The following is a 27,755-nucleotide window of genomic DNA, read 5'->3' as shown; positions in this document are numbered from 1 at the left end:
GTACTTTCCTTCTTTCTGTTGTCTTCTGTCTTTTGCAGCTCTCTCCTCAAACTGAAAAAAGCTGCTGAGACAGAGATTTCATAGTTCTACTTATGAGAAAAGTGTGAGAGGTCTTATTTTTGGTCATTGTTCTGTAAAGTCAGTAGGGTTGTGCATAAACTTAAGAATGAGGAGTTTGTAATTACCCGAAGGACAAGTCATGGTATCTTGTTTTTTCTGTCATTGAATTTTGATGATTTGTTCATTGTTACACTTTAATATTATGTTTGTTCTGAACATGTTATGCTGTTATAAACAGCAGTATGTCATCAGAGTAAATTCTGTAGTTTTGAGTGTTTTAAGAAAAAAGTGCTGGAAGTAGGTGAGGAAATTTAAATTGCTTAAAGCAGAAATGTGTTTCTTTTCTTTTAGGATCTGCTTTCACAGATGCATCACTATAGTCCTGGGGTTAAACATAATGCACTTCTTGGGCTCAAAGATCTCCTGTCTCAGTATCCATTTATAATTGATGCACACCTTTCAAATATAATAAGTGAGGTGTCAGCTGTGTTTACAGATAAGGATTCTGGTGTCAGAGGAGCAGCTGTTCACCTGCTGCAATTCTTGGTTTCAAAAATAAGAGCGGAACAGATTGCTCCATTTTTTCCTTTGGTAAGTGCCCATCTCTCCAGTGCCATGACTCATATCAGTGAGGGAATTCAGGAAGATTCATTGAAAGTCTTGGACATTTTACTGGAAGCATACCCAGCACTTCTCACAGACCGCAGCAGTATATTGTTGAAGAATTTTGTAGAGCTTATTTCTCACCAGCAACTGTCAAAAAGACTGAAAAGCCGAGAGAAACTTTCCTGGATGCTCACTGTTAACCCCAGTCGCAGAGTAACCTCTCAGCAGTGGAGGCTAAATGTACTTATCAGGCTCAAGAAGTTTCTCCAAGCAGTGGTAGATGGCTCCAGTGAAATAGAGGATGAAGGGCTTCAAGAACAAAAGGACAGCCCTCGTTCTGTGAGGAACCCAATCTGTATAAGTTGGAAGGTCCATGCAAATAATCAGCAGTGTATACAACTGTTTGAAAATGGTGGCTTACGACCAAAGATCAACTCGTCATTTAGACTGAGGTGAGAAAATGTTAACTAATTTGGCAATTAATGTCAACTCTGTGATAACAATGTTAAACTGTCTTTTGCTGCTGTTGAAGACAACAGTTTTTTATTGTGGGATTGTCCCTTAGCCATATTTAGGGCATTTAGTGTAATTTGCAGTCTTACTGCAGTGGCTTGAAAATATGGAAATAGTCACCAGATAACTGTGCTGTGTGTATATGATGAACTTCCTCATTATGAAAAGCTGTATCTTATGCTATTAATAATAATTTTGGAAGACCAACTCTAGTGGGTTCTTTTGGAATGCAAACTGATGACTGCAGTTGTTGCAGGACATCAAATAGACCTGGGGGCAAGCAGACAAATTTCTTTAAACATAAGCTAGTTTCTTACACTGTGATAATGAATTTTATGGAATTTTGTACTTTGAAGCTCAAGAATCTGTCATAAGTTTAGGAGTCTCTTTTCTTTGAATGTAGCTCCTTTTTAAAAGGATGTCATGGTAAGATGTGTCAGGCTGTGTGAGTTCTCTTGAGTTTGATTCTATATATTTTTAATCAATTCACTAGTTTATATCTTTACTATGGATAAAAGATGTCTGAAGCATGTTGATGAATATAAAAGAAAATATAGTGTGCTTCGACACAGGAAAGTTTGTGTGCTTTTTTGTGGGATGCTACATAGATGTGAGCTGAAGTTAAGGGAGAAATAATTAACCATCTTTATTTTTCTTCCTCCTTTCTAATTCACCCACTCTTCAGACTAGAAGGGAATCTCCCACCCCACTTTATGGTACAAACCTCGGCATCCTCATGTATATTCATTTCTGTAGATGTTGCATACCTGCTGGTTGCTGGTGGGAGATCTGGAATGACTACTTGAAAAACAGAAACTGTTTAGTCATTACACAGCACTTCTGATCTATAGATATTAAGGTGGTTTTATGAGAAACCATGATCCTTGTTTTACTGCTGTGGGGAGACTGAATAAGTTTGGTGTAATTGCTCTATACACCTTATCTAGGAGGTCAGTGGCAGAAAAGGGTATAAACCTCACTGCCTAGTCTAGCTTGTATCTTCAAATTAATGTAGTGCAGAAGAAGAGGTGTTCTCTTTCAGTACCACAGGTGTTGGCCTGAATTATCAGGTAGTTTCCATCTCTATCATAGAGACACACAAATGAGACAAATCCATTCCCACTCCACAAGACTTTCAGTATATAGCATATTATTTGTGGTAAGTATAGGAAATTTACATTAAGCTAAGTAAAAAGGTGCAGTTTATTGTCATAGAAGTGGTTGTTAATGTAGCGTAAGAGTTCAGTCATGACCATTAGTATCTGCTGCAGGTAAAATTCTAGTCAGAAACTAAGACCTGTGAAGCCCACCTGAGGCAGAGGGAAAGGTTCAGTGCTGGGCACAAAATAGTCCTGTGGACTTCATCTCGGCAGTCAGAAGCATACCACTGTGTACCACCATATGTCAGAGGATTTGTGTATTGTGCCCTGAATGATATTCAGTGTGTGATGTACCATGCATGCCCTGTAATGTCTGAAGATGCATTGTATCCAAGATCTAGGAAACTAAACTTTACATCTGGTGTCACCGGAACTGGATTCTGCTTTTCTGAGGAGCTAGGTTTTGGTGAAACATCATGATCTGCTTGTGGTTATAAATACTTAAAAAAAGGCATTTGCAAGCATGAGGAGGAGCCAGAAGATTAGAAGGAAACATTGCTAGAATCCAAGGCGAGACTGGCAAAACAAACTGATGAAAGCAGAACAGAAGAATGAAAAGAGAATGGGCATCTGCAGAAGGTACTAAAATGTTCTCATTTTATTGTATTTGCACATATTTTTGATGAATACGTTATACACAAAGGGCCAGTACAGCTTTTTTTTAGTGGATGTCTGCAAAACTCTGAGAGTGGAAGTTACTGTGGTGGTTTTTTGTATCTGCCACTGAAATCTTTTCTGATGATCTGGAGGTACTTTATTCTACCTTTGCCAATACCGGCTGTAGCCTTTTACAGGCATTCCCAGACCTATGCTGTGACCACTACTGCAAGGACAGAAATTACCTCTAATAAGAGGTGCAAAGAATCTGCAATGCTTCTTCAGTACTTCCAAAATCTCAGTGTGTGTGGTTTTGTTTAAAGAAGTCAGTTTACAGATAGCGAAGTCCTAACTATAGACAATGAGTTGGGCAAACCATAAATGATTGTGGTGTGTATTATTGGCCTGATCAGTAATACTGAAAGTAGGTTTCAACTTCGTTCTTCAAAAAGTAGACTTGCACACACCACTAATAATATGCAAAATTTTTAAAGTTCCTGTATCCTTTTAATCTGGCAAATTCATTGACTTGGGATGGCGCCTTGTTGATAACCTTGCAGTTATGGGAAGGGGTTTTCAGAATCAGTTTGTGGTATTAATGTTTAGTAAAAAGTGAAGCTTCTGAGCCTGGAATGCTGGATGATTCAGCACCGTAAATCTTAAAGGCTTGATTAGTTTATGTTGTCTGCTAGTTCTTCCTACTGTGTGTGAATTAAAGATTACAGTGAATTAGGAGATTACTAGAATATATCCTCTGCTTTATATGCTCACTGTGCTGCTTTTTCATCAGACTCATTTCAGGTTTGGGAAAATGGAAACCTTCACAACTTGCATGTGGTGATATCAAGGTGTGTGGTATTTTCTTTGAGTGGAAGTGGTGGTGCTGAAGAGAAATGGTAGAGCTTCTGTTTCCTCTGAGAAAGGACAAAATGAAGCTGGAGAGAAAAATGAAGATGGCTTGAGACACCAAGACGGAAGACGAAGCACAATGAATAAATATGTATATGGTGTGACACATGCATCAGATAGAAATGAAAAATACCTTTCACTTATTGTACTGAGTGTTTCTTTGCTGTAGTTGTCAGTGCAGACAAAAAAGGAGGCCAGTAACCTGTCTTAGACTCTGAGCCATAAAAACTTACTAATTTCCAATAACTTTTCCTATTTTAAGCAGCAGAAAGTTGTTTCCTTATTTCGTTTTACACTTTTATACTTGACTTCCCTTTGCTGAATTCCTGTTGTCCTCTTACTATCAAATGGCAAATATGTTACACAGGGGTTTTTTTTTGGTTTTTTTTTTCTTGCTTGTTCCTGCTTTTTAAAAATACTGGCATTTTAAAGAGAAATGGCAGCTTAAGTGGTTCCACAAATATCTTGCAGTTCCCCTCATTAGTATTTCATGCCATATGTAGTTAATATGTTTTGTAGTCTTTCTGAGAGCTGCCTTACCATTAACGAATAACAGATGTGGGACAAAAAGATTAACACTTTATTTGACATCAGACCCTCCCAGTTCTAGTGAATCTGTATGGCTAAGGTATATTGCACTGATCAAATGCATAATGGACAGTTTACACATTGAGCAGATTTAATTTATCCGTGTGGTTGTTAACTTTGAATATTTGAATGAGCATTACCTTGAGAGATCGGGGCTTCTTTTGAAGGGGTACATGACAGCTATGCTGAGTATTCTTCCCCAAATTTTGGCAGGTAGGTAGAGTATTTGACATGGATTCTTCCTTCTTTTTCCATCCTTTGCTTCAGAAAAGTACTGAAATAGTTGTGTTACAAAGAGGTGTGTGTGTGTGTTATACTTCTGTAAGAATCTTCAGGTATGTGTTGCCAGCTTCTCAGGTTTCGTGCACTGTTCACTCTTAATGGGGGAGATTCTTGGTTTTGTGTTCTAGAAATACACTGCTGGAATCCAATGCTCTGCTGTAACACCAGGGTTATTTTCAGATGAACAATTAAAGACTTCACTACTTCAGAACTCTTTCAGCCAACTACTGACATTTCAGAATCTCAGTTGAGTCTGTAGTTCTGTCATGGCATAGCATTTACAGGACAGTGTAACCTTATCAGTGAGGTCTTGGTATTAACTGCTTTGTCATAGAATCATAGAATAGTTAGGGTTGGAGAGGACCTTAAGATCATCTAGTTCCAACCCCCCTGCTATGGGCAGGGACACCTCACACTAAACCATATCACCCAAGGCTCTGTCCAACCTGGCCTTGAACATTGCCAGGGGTGGAGTATTCACAACCTCCCTGGGCAACCCATTCCAGTACCTCACCACCCTAACAGTAAAGAATTTCTTACATCCAGTTTAACTTCCCTTGTTTAAGTTTTAACTTGTTACCCCTTGTCCTGTCATTACAGTCCCTAATGAAGAGTCCCTCACCAACATCCCTATAGCCCCCCTTCAGATACTGGAAAGCTGCTATAAGGTCTCCACGCAGCCTTCTCCAGGCTGAACAGCCCCAACTTTCTCAGCCTGTCTTCATATGGGAGGTGCTCCAGTCCCCTGATCATCCTCGTGGCCCTCCTCTGGACTTGTTCCAACAGTTCCATGTCCTTTTTATGTTGAGGACACCAGAACTGCACACAATACTCCAAGTGAGGTCTCAAGCGATGCTTTAGAATTCATTGTGGTTTTAACTGGAAGATGGGGTTTGTCTGCTGTGTCTTTAGATGACTAGGTTCAATGTACTGATTTTATGTATATTAGAAATTTAGAATTATGATGGGTATTCACTGCTGTGAGTTAGAAAACAAAATAATCATGGAAAATATCAAAAATCATCTTGGAAAATGTCAGAAATCATCAGTTGAAATTATTGTTGCCTTTTTGTTTTTTAACATCTCTGTATTGTTTAAAATTAAAAATAGTTATTCAGAGGTTTTGTTTTTGTTTTCTTTGAAGAAACTTCTTTTTAAAATGAGTACAAATTGCCTGACTTATTTGGGAGTAAGATTTGGTGATTTGTTCTAGTGGTCCCTTTTGAAACACAAATGAAGTGCTGAGGAGAAGTCCTTGTTTTTCTTGCTTTCTGGGAGATGTTATTTTAATTTAAACTGTATCTCCTCATGTTTTGATAACTTTTATGTAACTTCATGTCAGATAATTTTAATACTTTTCCAACTAGTTTCTCTCCAGAGCGTTATAATTAAACATATAAACCAAGTTATATTTTTGCAGAATGATTTTTTCCTATTAATATGAAACCCAGTATGTTTATTATAGCTGGAGGTGCTTATTAGCAGTAATAAACCTCATGCATTTCACAGTACTTTGTAGTCAGTTTCATTATTTTGCTTCAAGGAGCTTAAAGCTTTTTCATTTTGTTGTGCTGAGTACAGTGAATTTGATCTGTTGGTGGAAGGTGATGTAATAATGCAAATCATGTTTCTACACTTTATAGGCTTTACATATAAAAGTGGGGAAAGAAATAATGAAATCTAAGGAGTTATTGCAGAAGTACGCAAACTTGCGGGGAGATTTGGAAGCAGGTTTGTTGTAGGTGGTTTGAACTCCCTTTTCTCCTGACTGAAATATCTAGCAAGAAAGCAAGTGAATGTTTAATATATTAAAAACAAAAGTAAGTTTTGCTGTTACTCAGAAAGCAGGAAAGTGCTGTTACTCTAATCTGCTCTTTAAAGGTGTGATCTTTATCTTTTTTCTTCTTTTTGTTTTTTTTTGCTTTTATTATTTAGGTCTCTGACAGGTGTAATGGACAGTGCAGAAAAAGGCCTGTCCTCGGCTGAAAATCTAAAAAGTTTTATTGAGATAATAATTCCATTACTGATTGAGTGCTGGATTGAAGCATCTCCTGCACAATCAGCTCCCATTCTTGGAAACCTCTTGGAATCAGACTTTCAGCAGCTTATGCAGCAAGTGCTTAGTATAATACATTTATTGTGGAAACTCACAAAGCGACATGATGAAACGTACAAAATGGTAAGGGAGAAGTGACCCGTGGCATAATGATGACAGTTCTTTTTGTTTTGATTGGAATCTAATGATCTGGTGATTGGAAACAGTGGAAATATTTCATTGAGAGAGGAAAAGCCTAGGTTTTGAGTGGAGTTTCAGTTTGGATTTTTGACAAGTCTCTTTACTCTAGAAAAGCATCTCTTGAACTGAGCAGTCAGTTCAGCAGGAGTCTCCATGAATCCTTGACAGACTGCAGCACAAAAGCTTTTGGAACTGAAGGTGGCATTGGAGAAGAGGATCATTTTGTCTCCCAGATAACCTCTAGAATATAAATTTGGCAAAGTGTAGAATGTTTGTTCCTTGGTTTTATGGGTGCATGGGGGGAGATGAACTAAACCTTAAATCCTTGAAAATGAACAAACCCTAAACCCTTGGAAAGGTAGGAGCTAACAGTGGTATGAGGTTAGTCATGTAATTGCTTGGTGCAACCTACATTTTTGTGTCATGGCTGGTAGTGTATCAGAAAGCAGTGAATCAAAACCTCAGGATTTTTGGAAAATGTTCTCATTATTTTGTCTGTCTTTGATAAATAATAATTTTTTAATCTGGTGCTCTTCCAAAGGTTTTGCAAGCTGAGAAAGAAACACACTTTCTGTTTTGGCTGGTGAGAGTAGTTGGAAGGAATGTCTTGACAGCTCTTTGTTTTACCTTTATATAGAACTGTAGGTCCACGCATAGAGTGAGTGATAAACATTTGTGGAATCATTCCGTTATTTAGACCAGAGTTACCCAACATACACAGTCTTAGGGGTGGATTCAGTGTGTATGAACGAAACATGCTCTTCCCCTTTTTCCTCTTCTGCTTTTCCAGAGGGCCTCTTGGAAACAGGCAGTTAGCAAGGTAAATACCTGTGGCCTACTGCCCCTAGCCTTTTTGCTTGTGGTACTGCAGAGCTGCTGCCCTTAGCCATAGGATGTCTGCATTTTGGTCACATGGAAGGAGCGCTCCTGTATCAAGCTATGAGCGGGCTTTTGTACACGCAATTGCATTATGACCTTGGGATGTTTTTTGGGGAAAAAATGTCAGATACTCATGCAATCTTTTTTTCTGGCATGTTGTGTTTTCTGTAAGATAAACAGTTTTGCTTTTTCCTGTGTAGTCACCTTTGTATATAAAATGAATTCAAATGCCTGAGTTTAAAAATGGAAGCTTTGTGCCCTTAGGCTTACAGGCCATGGTAGTTATTACAGACACCTTGGAAAACCATTCTGAATATGCTTAGTGGGAATCTATTATTCTTTGAGATAGTTTAATGGTCATCCTCTGTTCTTAATATTTGAATATCAAAAGGATTATTCTGCCTGACCAATGTGACAGCAATTCAGGACCTTTTTTGTGATGGGTTCTGTGAGACACTTTGTGTAATGGTAACTGCAAGCTTCTGCTAACCCACAAAGTGAAATTATTTTCAGATGTTGAAAATAATCCCTTTTTGTATGAGGATGGCCTTTCTACTGGGAAATATTTTGTCAGTGGGCTTTGAACAGCAAGTACACTAATGATGGGGAAAGGTGAAAGCAGTGTCGGAATGCATCTTAATGGAAACTTCAGGACAGTCACTACAAGTAAATCAAGAAATTCTCTTTGATGTTAAGTACCCTGAAAAAATCAATATAAAAGTACCGTCAATTCACATCTATAACTGCCTCAGTGTAGTATTGCATATATCCATATTAGTATGTGCCAAGGAAATACACTGGTCAAGTCTACATTAAATGTTACTGCTCAACTTTGACTTACAATTTTACTCCCTTGTTTTATGAACCTGGAGGTCTGTGCACAGGACTTCAAGTTTACATCTAAAAGCAAATATATATGAACCCTTCAGATAGAAGATAAAGTTCTTGTTTTTCTTTGATTCCAGTAATGGATTTTGGAAGATGATTACATCAGTGCGTTTCACTTACTACCATGTTTTCTGACTCTCATCTGCTTTCCTTGACAGGATCTGTGGCTCCGGATGAATTACCTTGTTGATTTCAAACACCACTTCATGCGTCATTTTCCTTACTCTTTACAAGAAACAGCAAAGCACAAGAAGAAAGACTCATGCAAAGGGTAAAAATAAAGATTTGGTTGGTTTTTGTTAAGGTATTGTGTAGGAAGTCATCTGCATAGCCTGTGATAGAAATTAAAATGCTGTCCTAGAGAAATTAAAGTATTTTATTGACTGCTTGATCTGGAATTTGCATATTGCTAAAACTAGTTTCACATTTTTGCGTGCTTTCTTCAGCTGTCTGCTGAAATACATCAAAACATAGCTAAAACTTTGCCCCCTCTCGCCCCCATTACTTTGTTCTAATTGTATTACAGGGCTGGATAAATACAGCTAGGGGGGAGGATGTGACACATTGTGCTTATCCTTTATGGAAAATCAGTACTGAAGCAGGAAAAGCCAAACACTCACATGTTTCTTCACTATTAAGCTGGCAGAATGTGGGCAGTAATGTTGTTCTGGTACAGGTCAATAGCAGGTTGTCTGCCCTTCCTGCAAGGCTGTAAAATCTGTTCTGGAGCTATTCTGTGCCATTGCAGCTCATATAGAACACTGGTGTTTGTGCAAGGGGTATCAACTTCTGTCTGTGTTTCACATATTTGCAAACTGTGCCACTGTAGATTGAGCTGTAGTGGTAGAACCTAGAGTCTTTTCTACTAAGTAGAATCTTTTATACTAAGAGTCTACCATGGTGCAAGTATACTTGATGCTGAAATACTACTTGATGCTTTTGTTGTTGCATTTTCCCTTCCTGGAAGGGCACATAGGTCAGAAGTACAATATAGCTCCTTAAATGCTTTCATTTTAGCCAAGTTTTACCCATTAAGTTTATAAGCCAGAAGGTGTTTTGCTTTTCCAGGTTTTGACCTGAGCACCCTTTCTTGAAAATATCAGAACTAGTAGTTAGGCAAGGCAAATGCAACCATCTTTCTTGTCTTACAGATGATATCCTGGCCAACTGTACTTCTGTTGATCCTTCTTCATTCTACTACTAAGTTTTGTCCCATTCTCACACTTCAAAATAAATATGTTGTTAGATAAATGCAGGAAAACTGATCTGTGAATTTGAGAATTCTTTTTCTTGTGGCTGTTTTGACTGTTATTTCAAAGCTTTTAGAAAATTAGCTTCATGCCTTGAAAATGTTGCTTAAAGGCCTGCACTTGGAAACCTTGCATGGTGTTTTGGGGCTTCCTTAGTGGCAGAACAAAAAATTTCAAGCACTCAGTTGTCAAACATGAAGACTTTGAAATGTGTATTAGCTTTAAAACTTTTAACAGTTTTTTTTAATACATAGTATAATTTCTGCCAAAGTAACATATATTAGAAGGCACAAATATTTTTTCTCAAATCTCACTTTTCTCCCTCTCCTCCCTGTTAGAAACAAGTATTGTGTGACATCCTCAAACAACATAGACCATCTTTTACTGAACTTAACCTTGTGTGACATAATGGTTTCACTAGCAAGCACTTCAACACTTCAGATGGATTCTGGTTGGCTGGACATGATAAGGAAATTTGTGACAGATACTTTTCCGGATGGTAGCAAGCTGAATAGCAAGCAGGTGAACAGATTGCTTGGTGTGACTTGGAGACTAATGCAAATACAGCAAAACAAAGGTAAGATATGAGTAGTTTCTGAGAAGCAAAATGATGCACTGACAGCTTGACTTATTGCATTTTCAGGTCACTTCACATTACATCCTCAGTTGTTACATTGTAATGTATTTTGTCTATATATGTAAATTGAATTTCTTGGTCATATCCCTGTGTGTAGCATTGAAAACTGCTTGATTTTTAGGAATGCTGTTAGATTTCTACTGTAGATATACAAAGTGTTAATATATTTGTGAACCTGTTTTCTGTTTTTACTACTTAATATGTTATAAATAGGAAGATTAATTTTCTGCATTGAAGAAAATAAATATTAGGATGTAGAGCTGCATGATACTTGAATATTTCGAACCTTATTTAAAATCATTAATATAGCTCATAGGCTCCCTTTGAGTACTGTCAGATGACCATTTGAGTTCTCTGACTACATGGAATGCCAAGATAGTTCTGATGGAAGCTGCTGTACGATTTTTTTTCCAAGCTGTTTTATTTGAATCCTTTTCCAAGAGAAAACATATTTCCAGTTATGACTTGCAGGACCAGTGCAGTGTGTTGGTTGTGTTACAGGTAAGACCTTGGTTGACATGTTTGTTAAGTGATTGATGTAGGACTTTAAGGAAGGAATTTTTCAGTAGATCTAAAGGTGCCAGGGGTCTGTTGTGTCTTAGCAGTCTGGTAGAAGTGGATTCCACAGCCACATAGCCAAGTAGAGTTTATAGAAAATGCATTGCCTTTTAGCAGCAGGTTTCACTGTTGGTGTTGTAAGATGAAAAGTTGTCAGATGTCCCTCAAATATACTTGGCAGTTAGTTGTATCTTCTTCCAAATCCATTTTAACTGGGAGTATGTCTGTTCCTTGTGGCAAAGGCAGCCAATGGTGTCCTGGGATGCATTAGGAGGAGTGTTGTCAGCAGGTGATCCTTCCCTTCTGTTCTGCACTGGTGAGGCATCACCTGGAGCACTGTGCCCAGTTTTGGTCTCCCCAGTACAAGACAGGTGTGGACATACTGAAGAGAGTCCAGTCAAGGGCCATGATGATGATGAAGGCACTGGAGCATCTGTCCTGTGAGGAGAGGCTGAATGAGCTGAGACTGTCAGCCTGGAGAAGAGAAGGCTCAAGGGGGCTTCTTACCAATTTATGTAAATACCTTAAGGAATGGTGTAAAGAAGAGGGAGCCAGGCTTTTTTTCGCTGGTGCCCAGTGACAGGACCAGAGGCAATGAGCAGAAACTGAAACACAGCTTCTGCTCATGTTTGGATATGGTGTCCAAGTATCAGGAGCACTGTTTCCACTGTTTAGGGTGACAGCACTGGCACAGGAGGGTTCAGGGGGGTTGTAGAGTCTCCATCGTTGAAGATAACCAGAAGCTGTCTGAACATGGTCCTGACAGCCAAATCTGGCTGATCCTGCTTCAGCAGGTGAGTTGGACCAGATGACTTCCAGAGATCCCTTCCCACCTCAACCATTACTGTGGAAGAAAAGCTTCCTTCCTTGATGCTTTTTTTAGTGCGGTAGGAGTTCTGAACTGGATCAATGTCAAATGATACTGCAAAAGATGCTATATACAAAAATATAACTTCGATTTGTTTAAAACCAACCTGACATGGAGATTAAAGGCCTGAGAGGTTATGTCTTCTTCAGGGGACAATACCAAAGAAAAAATGAACCGTTACAATTGATCTCCCTGGTACTTGTTCTATAACATGTGGTACTTCCCATGGAGTTAAATGTTGATAGTTGTAGAGATTCAAATTATGACTCCTCTGTGTGTTTGTATGAAACAGGAAGATTAAGTAGGACTACTTCAGATTGTTATGAACTTTTTTTCCTAGTGACAACAGAGCCCTTGATCAAAGCAGTATATGCACTCTACCAGCAGAGGAATCTCCTCTTTCCAGTTCGTGTGTTGCTTCTAAAGTTTTTCAGCAGAGTTTACCAAAAAGAAGATTTGAGGACTCAAAGAATCAGGTAAAAAACATTTGCATATTCTTTCATTTCAATATAGTAACTTTATTTCAGAAGACAGAATAATGTTGCGAAACTTCATTCTGAATCTGTTTTGCCACTGTCACTGAAATTTGAAAGATTAGGTTCACTGTGAGATGAAGATGTGTATTACCTTATTATTAATGTAAATACCAAATAGATCTTAATGGTTTAAAATTTAACTTACAATAAACTGCTGCAAGCTCTTTGTTACTGGCTATGTGGTAGTCAGTAGATGTGTCAAGATTCTATAGCTATAGAATCATAGAATTGTTAGGATTGGAAAGGATCTTAAGATCATCTAGTTCCAACCCCCCTGCCATTGGCAGGGACACCCCACACTAAACCGTATCACCAAGGCTTCATCCAACCTGGCCTTGAACGCTGTCAGGGATGGAGCATTCACAACCTCCCTGGGCAACCCATTCCAGTACCTCACCACCCTTACAGTAAAAAATCTCTTCCTTATATCCAGTCTAAACCTCTGCTGTTCAAGTTTCAATCCATTACCCCTTGTCCTGTCACTACAGTCCCTAGTGAATAGTCCCTCACTAGCATCCCTGTAGCATTTCCTTTACTTTAGCCCAAGGTTATGGACTTTTGGCTTAGTGCATTTGGTGATTCTGGTAGTGTCTCTCTAGACTTCGGTGCTTACTTTCTTTAAGAAAAGTATGCTTCTGGTTTTTTTTGGATGTGTGGCTCTAAAGACTAGGTTTAAGGAAATGTTCTTGTCCTTTTGGGTTTCTAGTTTCACGCATCTATCAGATATCTGACTTGCTTCAAGTAGGAGGAGCTTACTCTCTATATTGCTGTTATCTTACAATGAAAAAGTGTAGTTTGTCCAGATTGTTTCCCGGTCTCAACTTTTCCAGACAGTATTTTTGAGCTAAGTCATCGGTTCCACCTATGTAAAATCCTTAAACAGGCACCAGGCTGCATCAAGCCTACCTCACTTGAAAACTGCAAAAAGACGTAAGATCATACCAGTGATACCTGTTTCTGCTACTAGATAAAACCTCCAAGCCTCAGGGCCCCCAGAAGTACTGGTGTCTACCAGCATTCTCTTCTGCAACTCATTTGCTTTCTTAAATCTTACATTGTGGTAATGCCAGAGTACATGTAATTAGATTTACAACCTGAAATATCTAACACTACTCTATGAACATTGTAAAACTATAGGGAATTTGAAAGACAGGAAAAAGGCTTGGGAATATCCCATTTTCCTCCTCTTCACACCCAGAGTGAAACAGAGAGCTTTGTCATACTAATTTCCCTGAGGTTACATAGCCACTGTTCTCTGCACTTAACTGGAAATATTGAGCATCTCATCTAGTTTCATGTCATCATCTAACTAACTTGAAAGCTTTAACTTTCTATCTTTAGAGAGAAATCACAAATAGTAGTTTACCTGTTGTTTCTCTGGGTATTTTACTTGAAATCGTGTCATTTTTAGTAACAGAAGAATCCAGTCACACAAAGTCTTTGCAAAAAGGGTAATTGCACTTATGTCCAACAAGGTGTTTTAAGACAACATAATGTTTGTGTACTGTACTGATCCATTTCTTTTAGCAACAAGTGGGTTTGGTTTTGATTGTTTCTTTTATCAAGATGTAAACTGCACGATAGATCCTGATGTTCATGTTGTTCTGTTCAGTTTGATGTCATAGAATCGTAGAATAGTTAGGGTTGGAAAGGACCTTAAGATCATCTAGTTCCAACCCCCCTGCCATGGGCAGGGACTCCTCACACTAAACCATGTCACCCAAGGCTTCATCCAACCCTCCTCATTTCATGTTTATTGTTTCCTCAGAAGCTTGTCAAGAGCAGTTTAAGAGGAGCAGAATTCATGTTGGAATGTTTTCCAAGGACTTTTAGGTGGAGCTGTTTTATCTTTTAGGTGTACCTGATTCAGATGCTGGGTAGGAGCTTTTGACCTGTTACTGTCCTGTGAAAGAAAACTGACTTATTACGAGATTCAGAATGGATATTTGGGTCTTGATGTTAATTATCTTCACCTCTAATCACTACACACACATGCATGGTCACTGCACGAATGTATGCATACTCTGTGTGTGTATATGGTGTATCTGACACCCCTAATCACTACACACATGCCTATATATACACTGATAGAGACTTAAAAGGTGTCACAGCCTGCCTTCAGCACTGACCTATGTCAGATGCTGTAGAAAGAAGGGAAGAATTACTTTTGCAGAGTACTCTAAGCTTCCAACAATTTGAAGCCTGTACTTCCTCACTGTGCAGAGCTTCTCTGTGTTTAGTATCAGTGGAGGTCTTTTTCATGAGCTTTTCTGGTTATTCTTTAGACTGGTCTAAATCAAGAAAAACTGCAGCATCCTCTGTCAAGGAGCAATAAATCTCAGGTGTCTGAAGTCAGCTTCATTTGAAACCAGCACCCCCTTATGTGAGAAGAGAAAGCAAACATTTTTTTCCTATCAAATTACCATCTGCATTATCAAGTGATTTGGGACTTCTGTTGAGTCCGCCTCCAGCTCACCCACTTCACTTGTCTCTTCTCCAGGCTTTCTCTACTGTTCAGCACAATTAATCTCTCTATGCAAGGCCCTTCCCTCGTACATCATGGATATTTAGTTTCCTTTAACAAGTTTTTGCTGAGAGATTTTATTTGGTCTTTTGAAAATGAAATAATTTTCATCGTTATGCTACTGTTGTTGACCCCTTCAAAGACCTACTTTGAACTTCATTTACAGTAAGCAGCTTTATTCGTGTAATCATCCCTTTTGTAGTAAGCTGGTGAAATGCTTTATATTTATAAATAATACTTGACTTGAGAAGCCTGGGTGTCATACTGTAGCCCATGAAAGATAAGATTGGTCTTTAGATTGTTTCAGTTTGAGCTAGAAAGGATAAATAAAAGCAGACCTGTAATGGAGGTTGTCGAGTTTTAAAGCTCAGCATCAAAGATGTTTAAAGGCAAGGAAAAAGCTAATTACATGAAGTTTCCTTAAGTATGAATGATGCCAATTGATTCGAATGGGAAAAGGAGGTCTGGAGAACCGAGTTGTAAATACAAATGAAAATCTGTCTTGGGCTAGAGGGGAGCTCTAGCTTTTTCTGTTTCCTGACCAGCTTTTAGGGGGTGTTTATTCTAAACAGTGCTTGCAGAGGATGGGAGAAAAGGAACTGATAAGCAAACTTGTTTCATTCCTATTTTTCTGACAAGCAGATTAGGGATAGCAATTCCTAAATGTCAAGCTGAATTTTTTGTAGGATATGAAAATAGCCAAAGCTTCTTAACTGTCACACTATATAGGATAAGGAAAGAAGTGGGTCTGAAATTAGGATGAATTCAGGATGTCCTTTGATATTGAAAAGTCAGACAAGATTTTATTTATAGAGATTATTATAGTTTGTGTCAAACACAAGGGGTGGTCAGAGTCCTCAGATGTGGAAGCAACAGTGCTGTAAACAAAGCTGAGTTGAATGCTGTCAAATGAATGCAAAAGAGGAGGATTAGGTAAATCTTATTCCAGAAACTGGGGAGAACTGGTGTGTGAAAATGCAGATAGTAAGGACTTTGACTATTACCTTTAAAGACAGGTAATGCAGGTCATGGATTTGGTATAAAAGATGGCATGTCAATTCAGGAATACAAGTGTGTACAATGGGATATAGCACATAAGAGAGACAGTGGGAGTGTTGTAACTGGAGAAAGGCTACTTATTACAGTTCCTCAGAGTTCCCACTAAGCTAAACTTCATATTATCAAGAATGACTGGCACACAAAGCAAGAAGCATTACCTGAAAATAAATTGGAAGAAATGGATTACCTGAGGGGATGGTAGAAGAGGTGCTAGGTGGAGTCAATAGTGAGCTAGATGTTGCAGCAGAAACAAGTAAGATCTGAAGTAAAGAGCCTCTTAAATTTAGCAAGTGAAGAAATCTGATCAGCTGAATGTAGTCAAATCCATGGGCCAGACAGGTGTGCAGGGATATACCTAAGATGGTGGAGAAAGTTGTCTTGTGAAAGTGAGGCCATTGTTTGTTATCCGTGAAAAAGCATGGTGGCTGTGGGAAGTCCTGCATGACTGGGAAGATCATAGAATACAATAGTTTGGGTTGGAAGGGACCTTCAAAGGGCATATAGTCCAACCCCCTTGCAATGAGCAGGGACGTGATAAAGAGAAAAGACTTCTGTTAACCCAGTTTGAAGTGAATCTGTGGATTTTCAGGCTGATAAGCCTCAGCTGGTCCCTGGGAAGATCATGCAGCACATTGCTTGGACTAGTATGTGAACATGTAAAGGACCTGCGGGTAATCAGAAACAAACTAGCGTGTCTATAAAAGGCAAATCATGCTTTACCAACATGATAGCCCTCTTTGACAAATGGCAGATGACTGCATAGACAAGGGAGAGTGTCTGACACTACACTTCAGTAATAAAGCTTTGTGCCATGTTCCCGTTGCAGTTTTCATTCTGCTTTAAGAGTATCTGAATTGAGAAGCAAGACATCAGCAAAGGTAGAACTGAATCTGAAAGTCTAGTGAAAGCAAACTAGCTTAATTGGGGGGTTAAGCAGTATTGAGGACATAACAGTGTCGTAGCTTTTTAGCCCGACTCATAACTCCTTAAACTGATAAAACTAATGATAAATGGGAATGTTGCTTTGCCAGCATACAATCATTTCAGACCAACAATTTCTGAAAGAGTTGAAAATATGCACTGCGAAACTTATGGATCGGATAAATATTTCTGATGTAAATGTCATAGCACACCAGTGTGCTCAGATCTTCTGGTGAAATACTCTTGGCAAATCACAGTATTGCAATTCATTGTAATTGAATTGTACCTGATACTGAAGCTGACTTAGTCAAGACTGGAAGGAGTAAGTTTCTGGGGGCTTTGTTGTTTTGTTTGTGTGTCCACCACCCTACCACCCCCACACTAATTTTCCTTCTCTTTTTAGAAGTCGAAGTAAAGTTTTGTCTCGTTGGTTGGCTGGCTTACCTCAGCAACTCGCTCTGCTTGGCTTGAGAAACCCTGAGCTTTCGAATCAGCTGATTGATATCATTCATTCTGCTGCTTCTCGTTCAAACAAGGAATTACTACAAAGTTTACAAGCCACTGCTGCTCGAATATATGGTAAACTTTTACACTGCAGCATGATGAGTGTTGTCTGTTGCTTGGCGGGGGAGTTGTGCTAGGTGGAAAATACTGGTGTTTCTCTCCTACATGAATGTAAAGTCTGTGCATGTGGGGCAGGGGTGGAGATTGGGTCACTCCCTTATAATAAAGGTTAAACTTAAAATCATAGAATGGTTTGGGTTGGAAAGGACCTTAAGATCATCTAGCTCCAACCCCTCTGCCACGGGCAGGAACACCTTCCACTAGACCAGGTTGCTCCAAGCCCCATCCAACCTGGCCTTGAACACTGCCAGGGGTGGGGCAGTCACGGCTTCTCTGGGCAGCCTGTGCCAGTGCCTCACCACCCTCATAGTAAAGAATTTCTTTCTTATATCCAATTTAAATCTCCCTTGTTAATTGGTTATATATGTGCAGGTTAATAAAGGATAAAACTATGTGTGTAATTTCCTAAATGCTAGTAACAAGATTAAAGTCTTCAGGTTAGTGGGACTTCAATCTGATAGACTAAGTAGCTTCAGGTTTTGTGAAAGCTGCTTTTGGTAGTATTGATTCTCCTCCCACCCCCCCCCGCCCCGTGTTATATTCTCCTCCCTTCAGCAAGCACTGTAGGTTCTTAACTAAATAAGAACAGCTGGAAAAGAAGAGGGATGGTGATGGTGCATTGCATGAGGCGCTGATGCTGTGGAAGTATTGGGAATGGCAGCAGTTTGTGTGTTTAGCTTTTGTCTGTGTGTGTGCCGGCAGATCCGCTGGAGGGCACGCTGGTGCTGCTGCCGGCCGAGGCGCAGCGGCGGCTGGTGCAGCTCGTGTACTTCCTGCCTTGCCTGCCCGCCAGCCTGCTCGCCGGCCTCAGCCGCTGCTGTATCATGGGCAGGATGTCCTCCGAACTGGCCGCCACTCTCATCGGGATCCTGCACATGAGGTACGGCGACACGCTGCAAAATAACTCAACCAGCACCCCCTCCCTATCCCGTTGATGAAATCCTATCAGTTAAATGGAGGGCTGCATTGTATTGCGCACCCTCTAGTCATCACTGGTGGGCTTTCTGCTGCCACTGACTGCAGCTTGTTCTTGTCAATACTTTGATGTGACACTGTTGATAGTGGAAACTAACCAGCCCAAGTGTATTCTCATGTTCTGCTTGCTTTCAGATTTTGAAAACTTGCTTTTCCTCTAATTCATAGAATCACTGAATAGTCAGGGTTGGAAAGGACCTTAAGATCATCCAGTTCCAACCCCCCCTGCCATGGGCAGGGACACCTTCCACTAAGCCAGGTTGTTCAAAGCCCTTGTCGAACCCTAATTACCGCACTTAAACAGCCATATCATAGTTGCTAGGCAAGTGTCTAGTTAGAAATTATTCACACTCTTGTTGGTTTTGTCCTAGCTTGAAAGACTGTTAAGTTTTCATCTGAATTCAGGGGGAGAGGTCGCTGTTCACTGAAATGAGCAGAGGGCTTGCTAGGATTTCACAAGAGTGTTTTGCTTTGCTGCTTCTGGAAGAAGTATACATGATTTTCTCCATTGCTTGATATTGTTGAACCTTGGATAAATAAGTAGGGATTAACCTTATATGGATTATGCTTAAAATGATTTTTTAAGGTTCTCTGGAACTTTTTTTTTTTATTTAAATATGATGCAACAGAGTGCACTGTCAAATACAGACCTGTATTTGCTGTCTATATCGTGTACAGACATATTGGCGGTATAATATCTGAGTAAGATGATTAACATATGAAGTGATGGTGATGGAAATTCATAATGTCCCATATATAATGCAATACCAATATAAAAATGAAATTCTAGGTTTGGGAAGCTGGATCTCACATTTTATTTTTAAGAAAGGAAAGTTTTCTGCCATATACTGGAAATTCAGCGGCAAACCGTACCCAAGTCAGAGACAGTCATTGTGAGAACTGAAGTCAGTAAGAAGCACTCAGGAACTTACTTTATTGTTAGATCATAGCAAATTTTCAGTGTGGGAGGTTTTTGTAGTAATAGCATAACTGTTTTCTAAAGATTGTGAGAAAGCTGCAGGTGGGTTGTAGGCATTTGATCTTTTTGGCAGAAGACACAAGAGGCAGCTGGAGAGCAGTGTTCATAACAAAAGTGTGTTACATCCTGACAACAGAGGAGGAGCAGTAACTTCTTATTTTTCAGAGGTGCAAATAAAGTAATTTGTGGCATTTGGAGCAGATTTTAAACTAAATTTGATTAAAAGATTGTGGATTATCTACCCAAGAAGTCAATCTAAAATAACTAGATGAAGAAAAAGTACTAATGCAGTTATACTACTGTGGTTTCTTGTGTTGCTGAGCCCTAACAGTCCTCTTTTTTTTCTGGGAGATTGCAAGTTCTGGTGAAACTTGGAAAAGAGATGTTTCTCTTGATTAGATGTTGTTTTTCTTTGATAACACTGTGCCACCTCATTGAGAGGGATCAGTGTTAAACACAGGAATTTGATCAGTCTTCTTTAGAAATACATCTGAAAATACTGCAATTCCTTGGCAAGATTAAAATGAATCTTTTACAGACAAAGTGAATGCAACAGTACTGAAAAACACTTTCACCTTTATAGCAAACTTAAACTTGTAGAGGTTTTAAAGGGCTTATCTATGGTACATTTTTTTTTTTTAGCTGGGGCTCAATTTCTTAATACATAAGTGAAATTCATTTTGTGAATGATTTTTCTTTTCCCTGTATTGTCATGACCATGGACTTTTTTAATCCTAAAACCTTTATCCTAGGGTAGCTTAAAAATCAGGGAATTGAAATGAAGTCAGAAATGTTAGTAGCTGCTGAGGGGGATGTCCAGGAAAAAATTGCTTTGGCAGCTTAAGCATGCAAAGTTAGGGAGATAAGTAACAAGATTAATTTCTCAAGAACAAAAGGATGTGCTACATCTTTTTTCTTGGAAAAGAAATTGTACAGTTAAGGAGACATTAGTAGGTTTTCTAGATGTGAACCCCTTAGCTCGTCTTTATGAGTTTCATAACCTGTCATTGCACGCAGGATACATGAACTAATTTTGCATCTCTTCTCAGAAAAGCCAAGCTGGATTATTGTATCGAGTTTTGTGGATAATGATGTGAGCAAACTGGATTGCGTTTAAAGGAGAGCAGAGAAAAAAAATGATAGTAAATTGTGATCATGGGGGATAATTGACAAATAGGTATTGTTAAGGCAAATAAGGCTGGAAAGAAGGGGGAGCCGTGTGTGTACAAGGCTGTTGAAAATGAATGGGAGAATGCAGTTTTAGCAGGATTATAAATATAGAATTATAAATACAGTTTTCCTCAATGTCAAAAACTGCTTGGTTTGAGTGCTAGCAAAATTTGCTAAAAGCAGAGATACATACTGCAATAGACTGTGTACAAAGGGGGTATAAATATACTAAGTATATTTATATTGTATAACATACTGGAGGTACCTAAAAACAGGTCGAACAAAAGTATATCATGAAGGGAAGTAAGTCTTGGAAGTAGAGGGACTAGGTAACTTCCGGTAGTCATTTACAACTCTTCTGATGCTCAGTTAAACATCCAAGGTTTTGAAATGAATGGTACTGTAACAAGATGTATATGATTTCACATCTTGTTTGTTCTGTGTGTCACAGTCTGGTTCATGGGGCACTTTCTGTAGTTTTAGATGCTGATTGTTTTGCACAGAGAAACAGATAGAAATCAGTCTGTGGGGAGATGTCATTTATGAGTCAAACCGACATTGTCAGTAGATGGCACTGTTTTTCTTCCAATACGTTCATGTTCTTGTTTGGTATGGGGTGAGTTTTCATAAATTTCTTCTATGCCACCTGCTTATCTGTAATGCTTTAAATAGATTGCATTCAGGAGCATCAGAGTCTCGCTGCTGTATTTGGTACTTGTTCTTAATATCTTTAAAAGCCTTTATTTCTGCATTATTCTTGCCTGGCAGAGCATGTACATTTTTTACATGCATTTGAGAATGGACATACATACCCATATATGGCAGGGAGAAGCTACATTAAGCTGGGTTTGATGAGAGTGCGTATGGATGATAAGACTGTTTCAATTATTCCAGGAACAATCATTATAACCTCAATGAACTTGTAGCTTTTTGTGTGTGTGTAAACTATGGAAGTAGATAGTTAAGTGTATCCAGATGGCTTAAACCACAGCCCTGTGATGATATCAGGTGGTAACATTAAATTGTAATTATTGCATGCTAACTTTCAGAATTTTTTGTAGATTAGAAATGAATTTTTGAAGACATTCAGTGGTTTTTGCTTCTTATTTTTGCAATGATCAGATGAATAGCCGTGTGATCTGCAGGAGCCCATTAAGTGAGCCATGGTGGATGGACTCTGTGTGCTGAGAATGAAGATGATGTTGACGCTGTTTTCAGATATATAATGGGAATGTTTCTGAGCCTGAGAGAGGCTGTTAAATGATTAGTATGGTTCCTGTCATGGTTTGGTCTATACTCACTAAAGCTTTACCAATTAGCACAGGCCAACGACTGTTCTGAAAAGAAAGCTGGAATGCAGATACCCCATTTTGGATACTGGTATGAGTGTGGCCAGATTTACAATAATTGATCTCTGTGTCAGTGAACAGATGTTGCTGTTGTTTGGGTCACTGGGACATCTACAGCTGGTGAGTTTCAGTTGAAACTGAGGGACACAAGTTGTTGTCCTGACGTAAGTTCCCTGCTGTTCTCCTCTAATGCTTGGTGTAGAGAGTATAATCCCTCTACACCCTGCTTTCTCTACTTATAGGGCACAGGGCTACTTCAGAATGGGTTCTAAAGACCTAGCAAAGCATACGCTTATTTTTCTTTTGAGTACACTTTGGAAGACTGGCTTTGAGGCAAATCTTTTTGTCAAATATGGAAATGTATTAAATGTTGTGAACTCACCTTTCTTGTATGTGGTAGGTTGTCCTGTTTGCTTACAAAAGGGAAATGTGGTGTTTACATGCCAAAATTTGTACTGTAACAGTTGCAGAGGAGCATCACTTGTCAGGCTGAGTGGTTTTGGTTGCTACTTTTTAATGACTTTGAGGTGATTGAATAGTGGGTTTTCTTGCAAATGCAGTTTTGGGTTTTTCCTTCCCTTTTGCATGAAGTAGCATCCATCAGATGATTAATATATAATCTGAGTATGTCCTGTGATGTATTCTGTTCAATTAAATATAGATTAAGAAATGCAGATGGAGAGTTGGATCAAATATACCAACTGGGAAGTTAGATTGCTGACTTTATGGGTGAAGTTCTCTTCGTATGTCTTGAGGTACAAATAAGGAAAACCTATTCAGTGTACTTGCATAAATGCAGATTGTTCATGTGCTCTTTTTCAGCATAATTACTTAAATTCAGTTTATGTGCCTTATTCATGCACAGCAGTTATGATTTTAGACCTTTTTATCCATTGGAACAGTGTGGCTGGAAATTATTTCATTGTAATAGAAAAGTGGACAGATAATATTTCGCTGCCTAGATAAAAAACAATGGGAGTTAATTTATGGCATTTCTCTCTTGAACTAGGGTCTCCATAAATGAGCTCTCCAATGGCTTCAAACAGCCATTTCTTACTCTTGTGGGGCACTTTCCCTGCTGGAGTCTTGCAAAGAGTTGTTGTTCCTGTTGTTGTAGAAACGGAGAAGGGTGAGGACCATATAAATGAAAGTTGAGTGCTCTCTCACAGCGAGACATAAATTGTGTGAGAGTTTCAAGGCTTCACAGGTTTGAGAGCTCTTGGGGTAGCTTGCATTCTGCTTGTCATGACTGTAAATGGACTCTTAAGAGATAGGGACTTTCCAGACGATAATAAGGGAACTCAGCTGATGTCTGATCATGCAGCCAGACATGCTTGTTTATTCCTGCTCTCCTTGGGAATCTAGTGCTTAGGAAGAGCTAGAATAGACATTTAATGTCCATTTGGTATAAGGTGTAAAATTCTGTGACTCTAAATATACTGTTCAGAGAAGTTTCAGGGTCATAATTTAACATTTTCTATAGCTATTTCCTTTGTAAGTAAATACTACTTTTATTTATTCATCCTAGTCGTGATCTGCAGTCTTTAACAGTATAGCTTGAGGAGGCACAGTGAGAAAGCAAAATGTTTGTAATGAAAAGCCTACGTACTACTTCATTAAAGACTTTTTGAATGTGTTATAGACAAGAAAAAGAAAAACATTATATTCCCAAAAAGCATTTCAAGATAGAGAAACCTGCAGAGGATATGTTAACCGTAGCAGCCTTCCAGTATCTGAAGGGGGCTATAGGCATGCTGGGGAGGAACTCTTCATTAGGGACTGTAGTGATAGGGCAAGGGGTAATGGGTTAAAACTTAAACAGGGGAAGTTTAGATTGGATGTAAGGAAGGAATTCTTTACTGTAAGGGTTGTAAGGCACTGGAATGGGTTGCCCAGGGAAGCTGTGAATGCTCCATCCCTGGTGGTGTTCAAGGCCAGGTTGGACAGAGCCTTGGGTGACATGGTTTAGTATGAGGTGTCCCTGCTCATGGCAGGGGGGTTGGAACTAGATGATCTTAAGGTCCTTTCCAACTCTAACTATTCTATGATTCTGTGAAAGACATACATATATTGTAATTATAAATAGCTTGCTGAGGAAAATTAAAGTATAGTAAGGTCTGTATTCACCATGAAGTACTTTTCCTGGTTGTATTTTCACCCCCCCCTCAATTTATTTAGAAACAAAAATGGAAGAGGAAAGCATTAAAAAGGTAACAAAAATGCTTAAGGCACTACTGAATATAACCTAGAAAGAAGAGTGCACTCCCAAAATGCCGGCATTCCCCTGACTGGGTGCTCCTGATGATGAAGGGCAAAAGATTAATTTTTTTTTGCTTGCTGTGAGCTCAGAAAGGATCCATAGATCATAAGAATTGGATTGTGGGGTGGGTTATGGTGCATTCCTTCGTCTGCATCTGGCCAGCAAATCTCCTTTTCCTTGCTCACTGTTGTATAAAGGCCTAGGACTTGAAAGATGGAGAAGGCTAAGCTTGTGTTTAAGGACACAGCCCTCTAAGCTTGCCCCCAGGTGGTTGTAGTGTGATATTCCTAACCGAGGGGGAAAGAATTATGTTGCTGCATTTACAATTGCACCAGTCAGTAAAAGTCTTTTGCTCATTAGTGAGTGTTTCTTCCGATTTGTGCTCTCCTTTATAATGTGTGAGCAATTCTTTTCTTCAGACAACCTTTGCAGCCATGGAGCAAATGAGTAGCTGACAGGCTTACTTTAACAATGCAAAGCTCAAATTGTTGTTTTCTTAAAATAGGGCTCGTATTTTTCACCAAATCCCTGGTAATTCCTTGCAGATGTTTATTGTATTTTTTTTTATTTCAAATGGAAACGTTTGATCCTTCAAAAGAGATAATGAAAGTTAAAACAAGAAACCCCTCACACGAACAAGCCATTGCCTGCATATGGTAACCTATTAAAGGAAAAGGAAGATAAAAACTCCTCACGCACTTGGAGTTTTGGGTTCAAGACCTGTGCTCCATGCAGCTAAGTTGGTGTGAATGATGAGGTGGGTACAGGGCTAGAGAATTATTCAAATTATTTGAAGTGATTTCAGCATCAGTTCATGACAGTATTGGTTTCCTGTCTCTTCAGGAGCTAGTGTGAAAACTGAGAGTGCTGATCCTTGTTCACAGTGTAACACAAACTGATTTGATTAAGTTAATGCAGGAGGCAGAGTTTATACTCTATTGCAGTTGCATTTCAGTTTGACAGAAATTATTTTTCATTAAAGCTAAATAGGAATAAACTATGCCAATGCCGAGATAAATACTGGCACAGGCTTTTTTAGTGTTTCTAAAAATGTATTTTACTATAGTGCAGGTACATGCCTACACGGGGGGAAGATGTTTGCTATTTTTCTTCCATAAAGGTGCAACAGTACTAGTATAGTACTTGCATGAGGTTTTGCTCCTTCTAATATAATTGTTTGTACACACGCGGTTCCTGAGAATCAGAACATGGGAGTGTATCAGGAAAGACTTTTGTTCAGCACAATGGCTGATTAATGACTGGCAGATTCACAAGTAAACACTTGTGGTATAAATCTTTCTCCTCACTCCTGTTCATACAGGAGTTCATAGGGTATTGTCCTACATATTGGTGGTCCTAGATTGCGTAGGAAAACAGATCCCTGCTTCGTGTGGTGGAAACAACTTCATTATGATCCTTGTTTGCAGTGTGGTTATTCTAACTACTGTAGAGTTACCACTCTGCTGCTTATATTTCTCAAGCCTTAACTGACCTCCTGGATAGGCAGAAAGAGTTGCTCAGCTATATCCTGATGAGCTGCAGAACAGCAGAATGTGCATCTTGGAAGGTGGTGGTTTGTCATCTTCCAACCATAGCTTTGGCAAGAAAAAAAGAATTAACTTGATTAGCTGCATGCTGCTATATGAAGTACTTTGGTTTACCGAATGTCGTGAACATTGTTAGTGGACCTTGTCATCTCTCTTTCTGGGTAGTTCCTGAATAGGCTGTACGGCCTAGTGCCAGCACAGATCTTGTGAACCTCCAGTGACATCTGCCTTCCACTGTATGAGCTGATCAGTTAGTTCTACCTGCCATATCCTGCCTTTAAACCAGTTATCTCTTGATGTAAGGACCTTTGTTCCTACACTGTGGCTGCTTAGTTTTCTGGAATACCTTTTTTTTTAAAAAAAACATTACAGGGCCTTCCATATTCATGTGCACCTATGTGTACATCTGTGAGATACGTAAGGCAAAAATCCCTTGTTTCAGAAACAATTCTGTTTGTTCCCAAGAATGACACAGCTAACTCCTGTGTCAGCTAGTGTTATCTATTGTTGCAGTGTGTACAGTTTGCCTAGGGCAGGCATTAGAGTAACAGACTTTAGTTATGTGGAATCTTAAAAGCAAAAACCAGCCCCCTCCCCCAGAATACATCATCACATTTGCCACTGCTGGGTGTGCAGGGTCTGGGAAAGTTTTCTTCTCCTGATGTCTTTGAAAGACAGTTTATTAGCAGTATCTTAGTAGTTAAAGCACTTGCTGAGAATGAGGAAAATCTGTGTACACAGCCTTCATCTGAAGGGGAGGTTGATTTCTTATTTCCTAACAGAATGACTTGGTCATTGTACTGTTCTGAGGAGGTGTACTTAATTTGATAAGATATAAAAAAGCTATACTCATTGTATTATATTTTCACGGAGTTGAGGCCTGGAATGCAGTTAGGGGGTTTTTCAGGAAATGGGTGAATCAGCTGGTGGTTGTGCCTATGAATATTGACATGCTCTGTATGGAACAGAAGTATCAGTGGAACAGAGGGGAAACTCCTTTTAGAATTATTATTTTTTTTAACCTAGTGTTAAAGAAACAGTTGTGGGAGGCCTTGGTTTAAATCTGGTCAATGGCTGATAAAATAAACCTGCCACAATCTTAAGTTCAGTTTCTCAGGCTGTTCTCTTGCAAAGGTTAATATAATCCTGTAAAGCTTTAGGAACATCCTGTGCTAGAATATTAGCTGTTATGGTGGTGGAAGCACTTTCCTGGAAGGTGAATGAAAGAACTGGATTTTAGTTTCCTTAAACAGAAACCCCAGATCCTTGATCTTACACTTCTTGAGTTCTGTAACCTTTGCATTTATGAACACAAGGGTGGTAGTGTCAGTGCCTCAGAAGAGCTGTGCATCTGGCATTTGCTTTTTCTTCTTCTATTTTGAAAATACTTAAAAGCAGAACTTGTGTGTTTGTGGGGAGCTGAGATTCCTTATGCTTTTTAAAATTTGATAACAACAAATTCAAAATCCCAACTCAAATTCCAAGAAATTTGCTGTGCTCAATAGATGTATTGCTGTCTGAGGTGGAGTGTGAGCAGTGTGTTTTACAGGAGGAAACGTGGAAGGATAGTTTCTGACTTTTCCAGCAAGGTAAGGCAGAGTTCTTCTACCAGAGACCCCTGAATTACCCAGAGACACCTTACGACTACATAGGTCAAAACCAACACTCTAAACCTGAACCAGAAATCAGTTGGTAGCTAATTTAGGTCAGAAAGCACAAAGGTAATAGTCTGTGGCTGAGAAATAACCACTTGTGCACAAACTGTTGTTTTGTTTTGCAA

The 27,755-nt window shown here is 39.1% G+C and overlaps 1 protein-coding gene across 1 annotated transcript in view; it reads left to right on the top strand.

Annotated features, from left to right (window-relative positions):
• Positions 1-27,755, top strand: part of TEX10 (testis expressed 10) — a 49,100-nt gene that overhangs the window by 3,787 nt on the left and 17,558 nt on the right. The window contains exons 4-10 of the mRNA XM_005153423.3: positions 412-1,118; positions 6,651-6,894; positions 8,877-8,989; positions 10,307-10,545; positions 12,372-12,507; positions 17,475-17,650; positions 18,398-18,575. Coding sequence (XP_005153480.3) covers positions 412-1,118; positions 6,651-6,894; positions 8,877-8,989; positions 10,307-10,545; positions 12,372-12,507; positions 17,475-17,650; positions 18,398-18,575 — 1,793 coding nt within the window. The remainder of the gene's footprint in view (positions 1-411; positions 1,119-6,650; positions 6,895-8,876; positions 8,990-10,306; positions 10,546-12,371; positions 12,508-17,474; positions 17,651-18,397; positions 18,576-27,755) is intronic.

The sequence above is a fragment of the Melopsittacus undulatus genome, chromosome 1 (assembly GCF_012275295.1).
Source record: "Melopsittacus undulatus isolate bMelUnd1 chromosome 1, bMelUnd1.mat.Z, whole genome shotgun sequence".
NCBI lineage: Eukaryota > Metazoa > Chordata > Aves > Psittaciformes > Psittaculidae > Melopsittacus > Melopsittacus undulatus.
The sequence above is the reverse complement of the archived record's forward strand: the minus strand, read 5'-3'. Positions and strand labels throughout refer to the sequence as shown.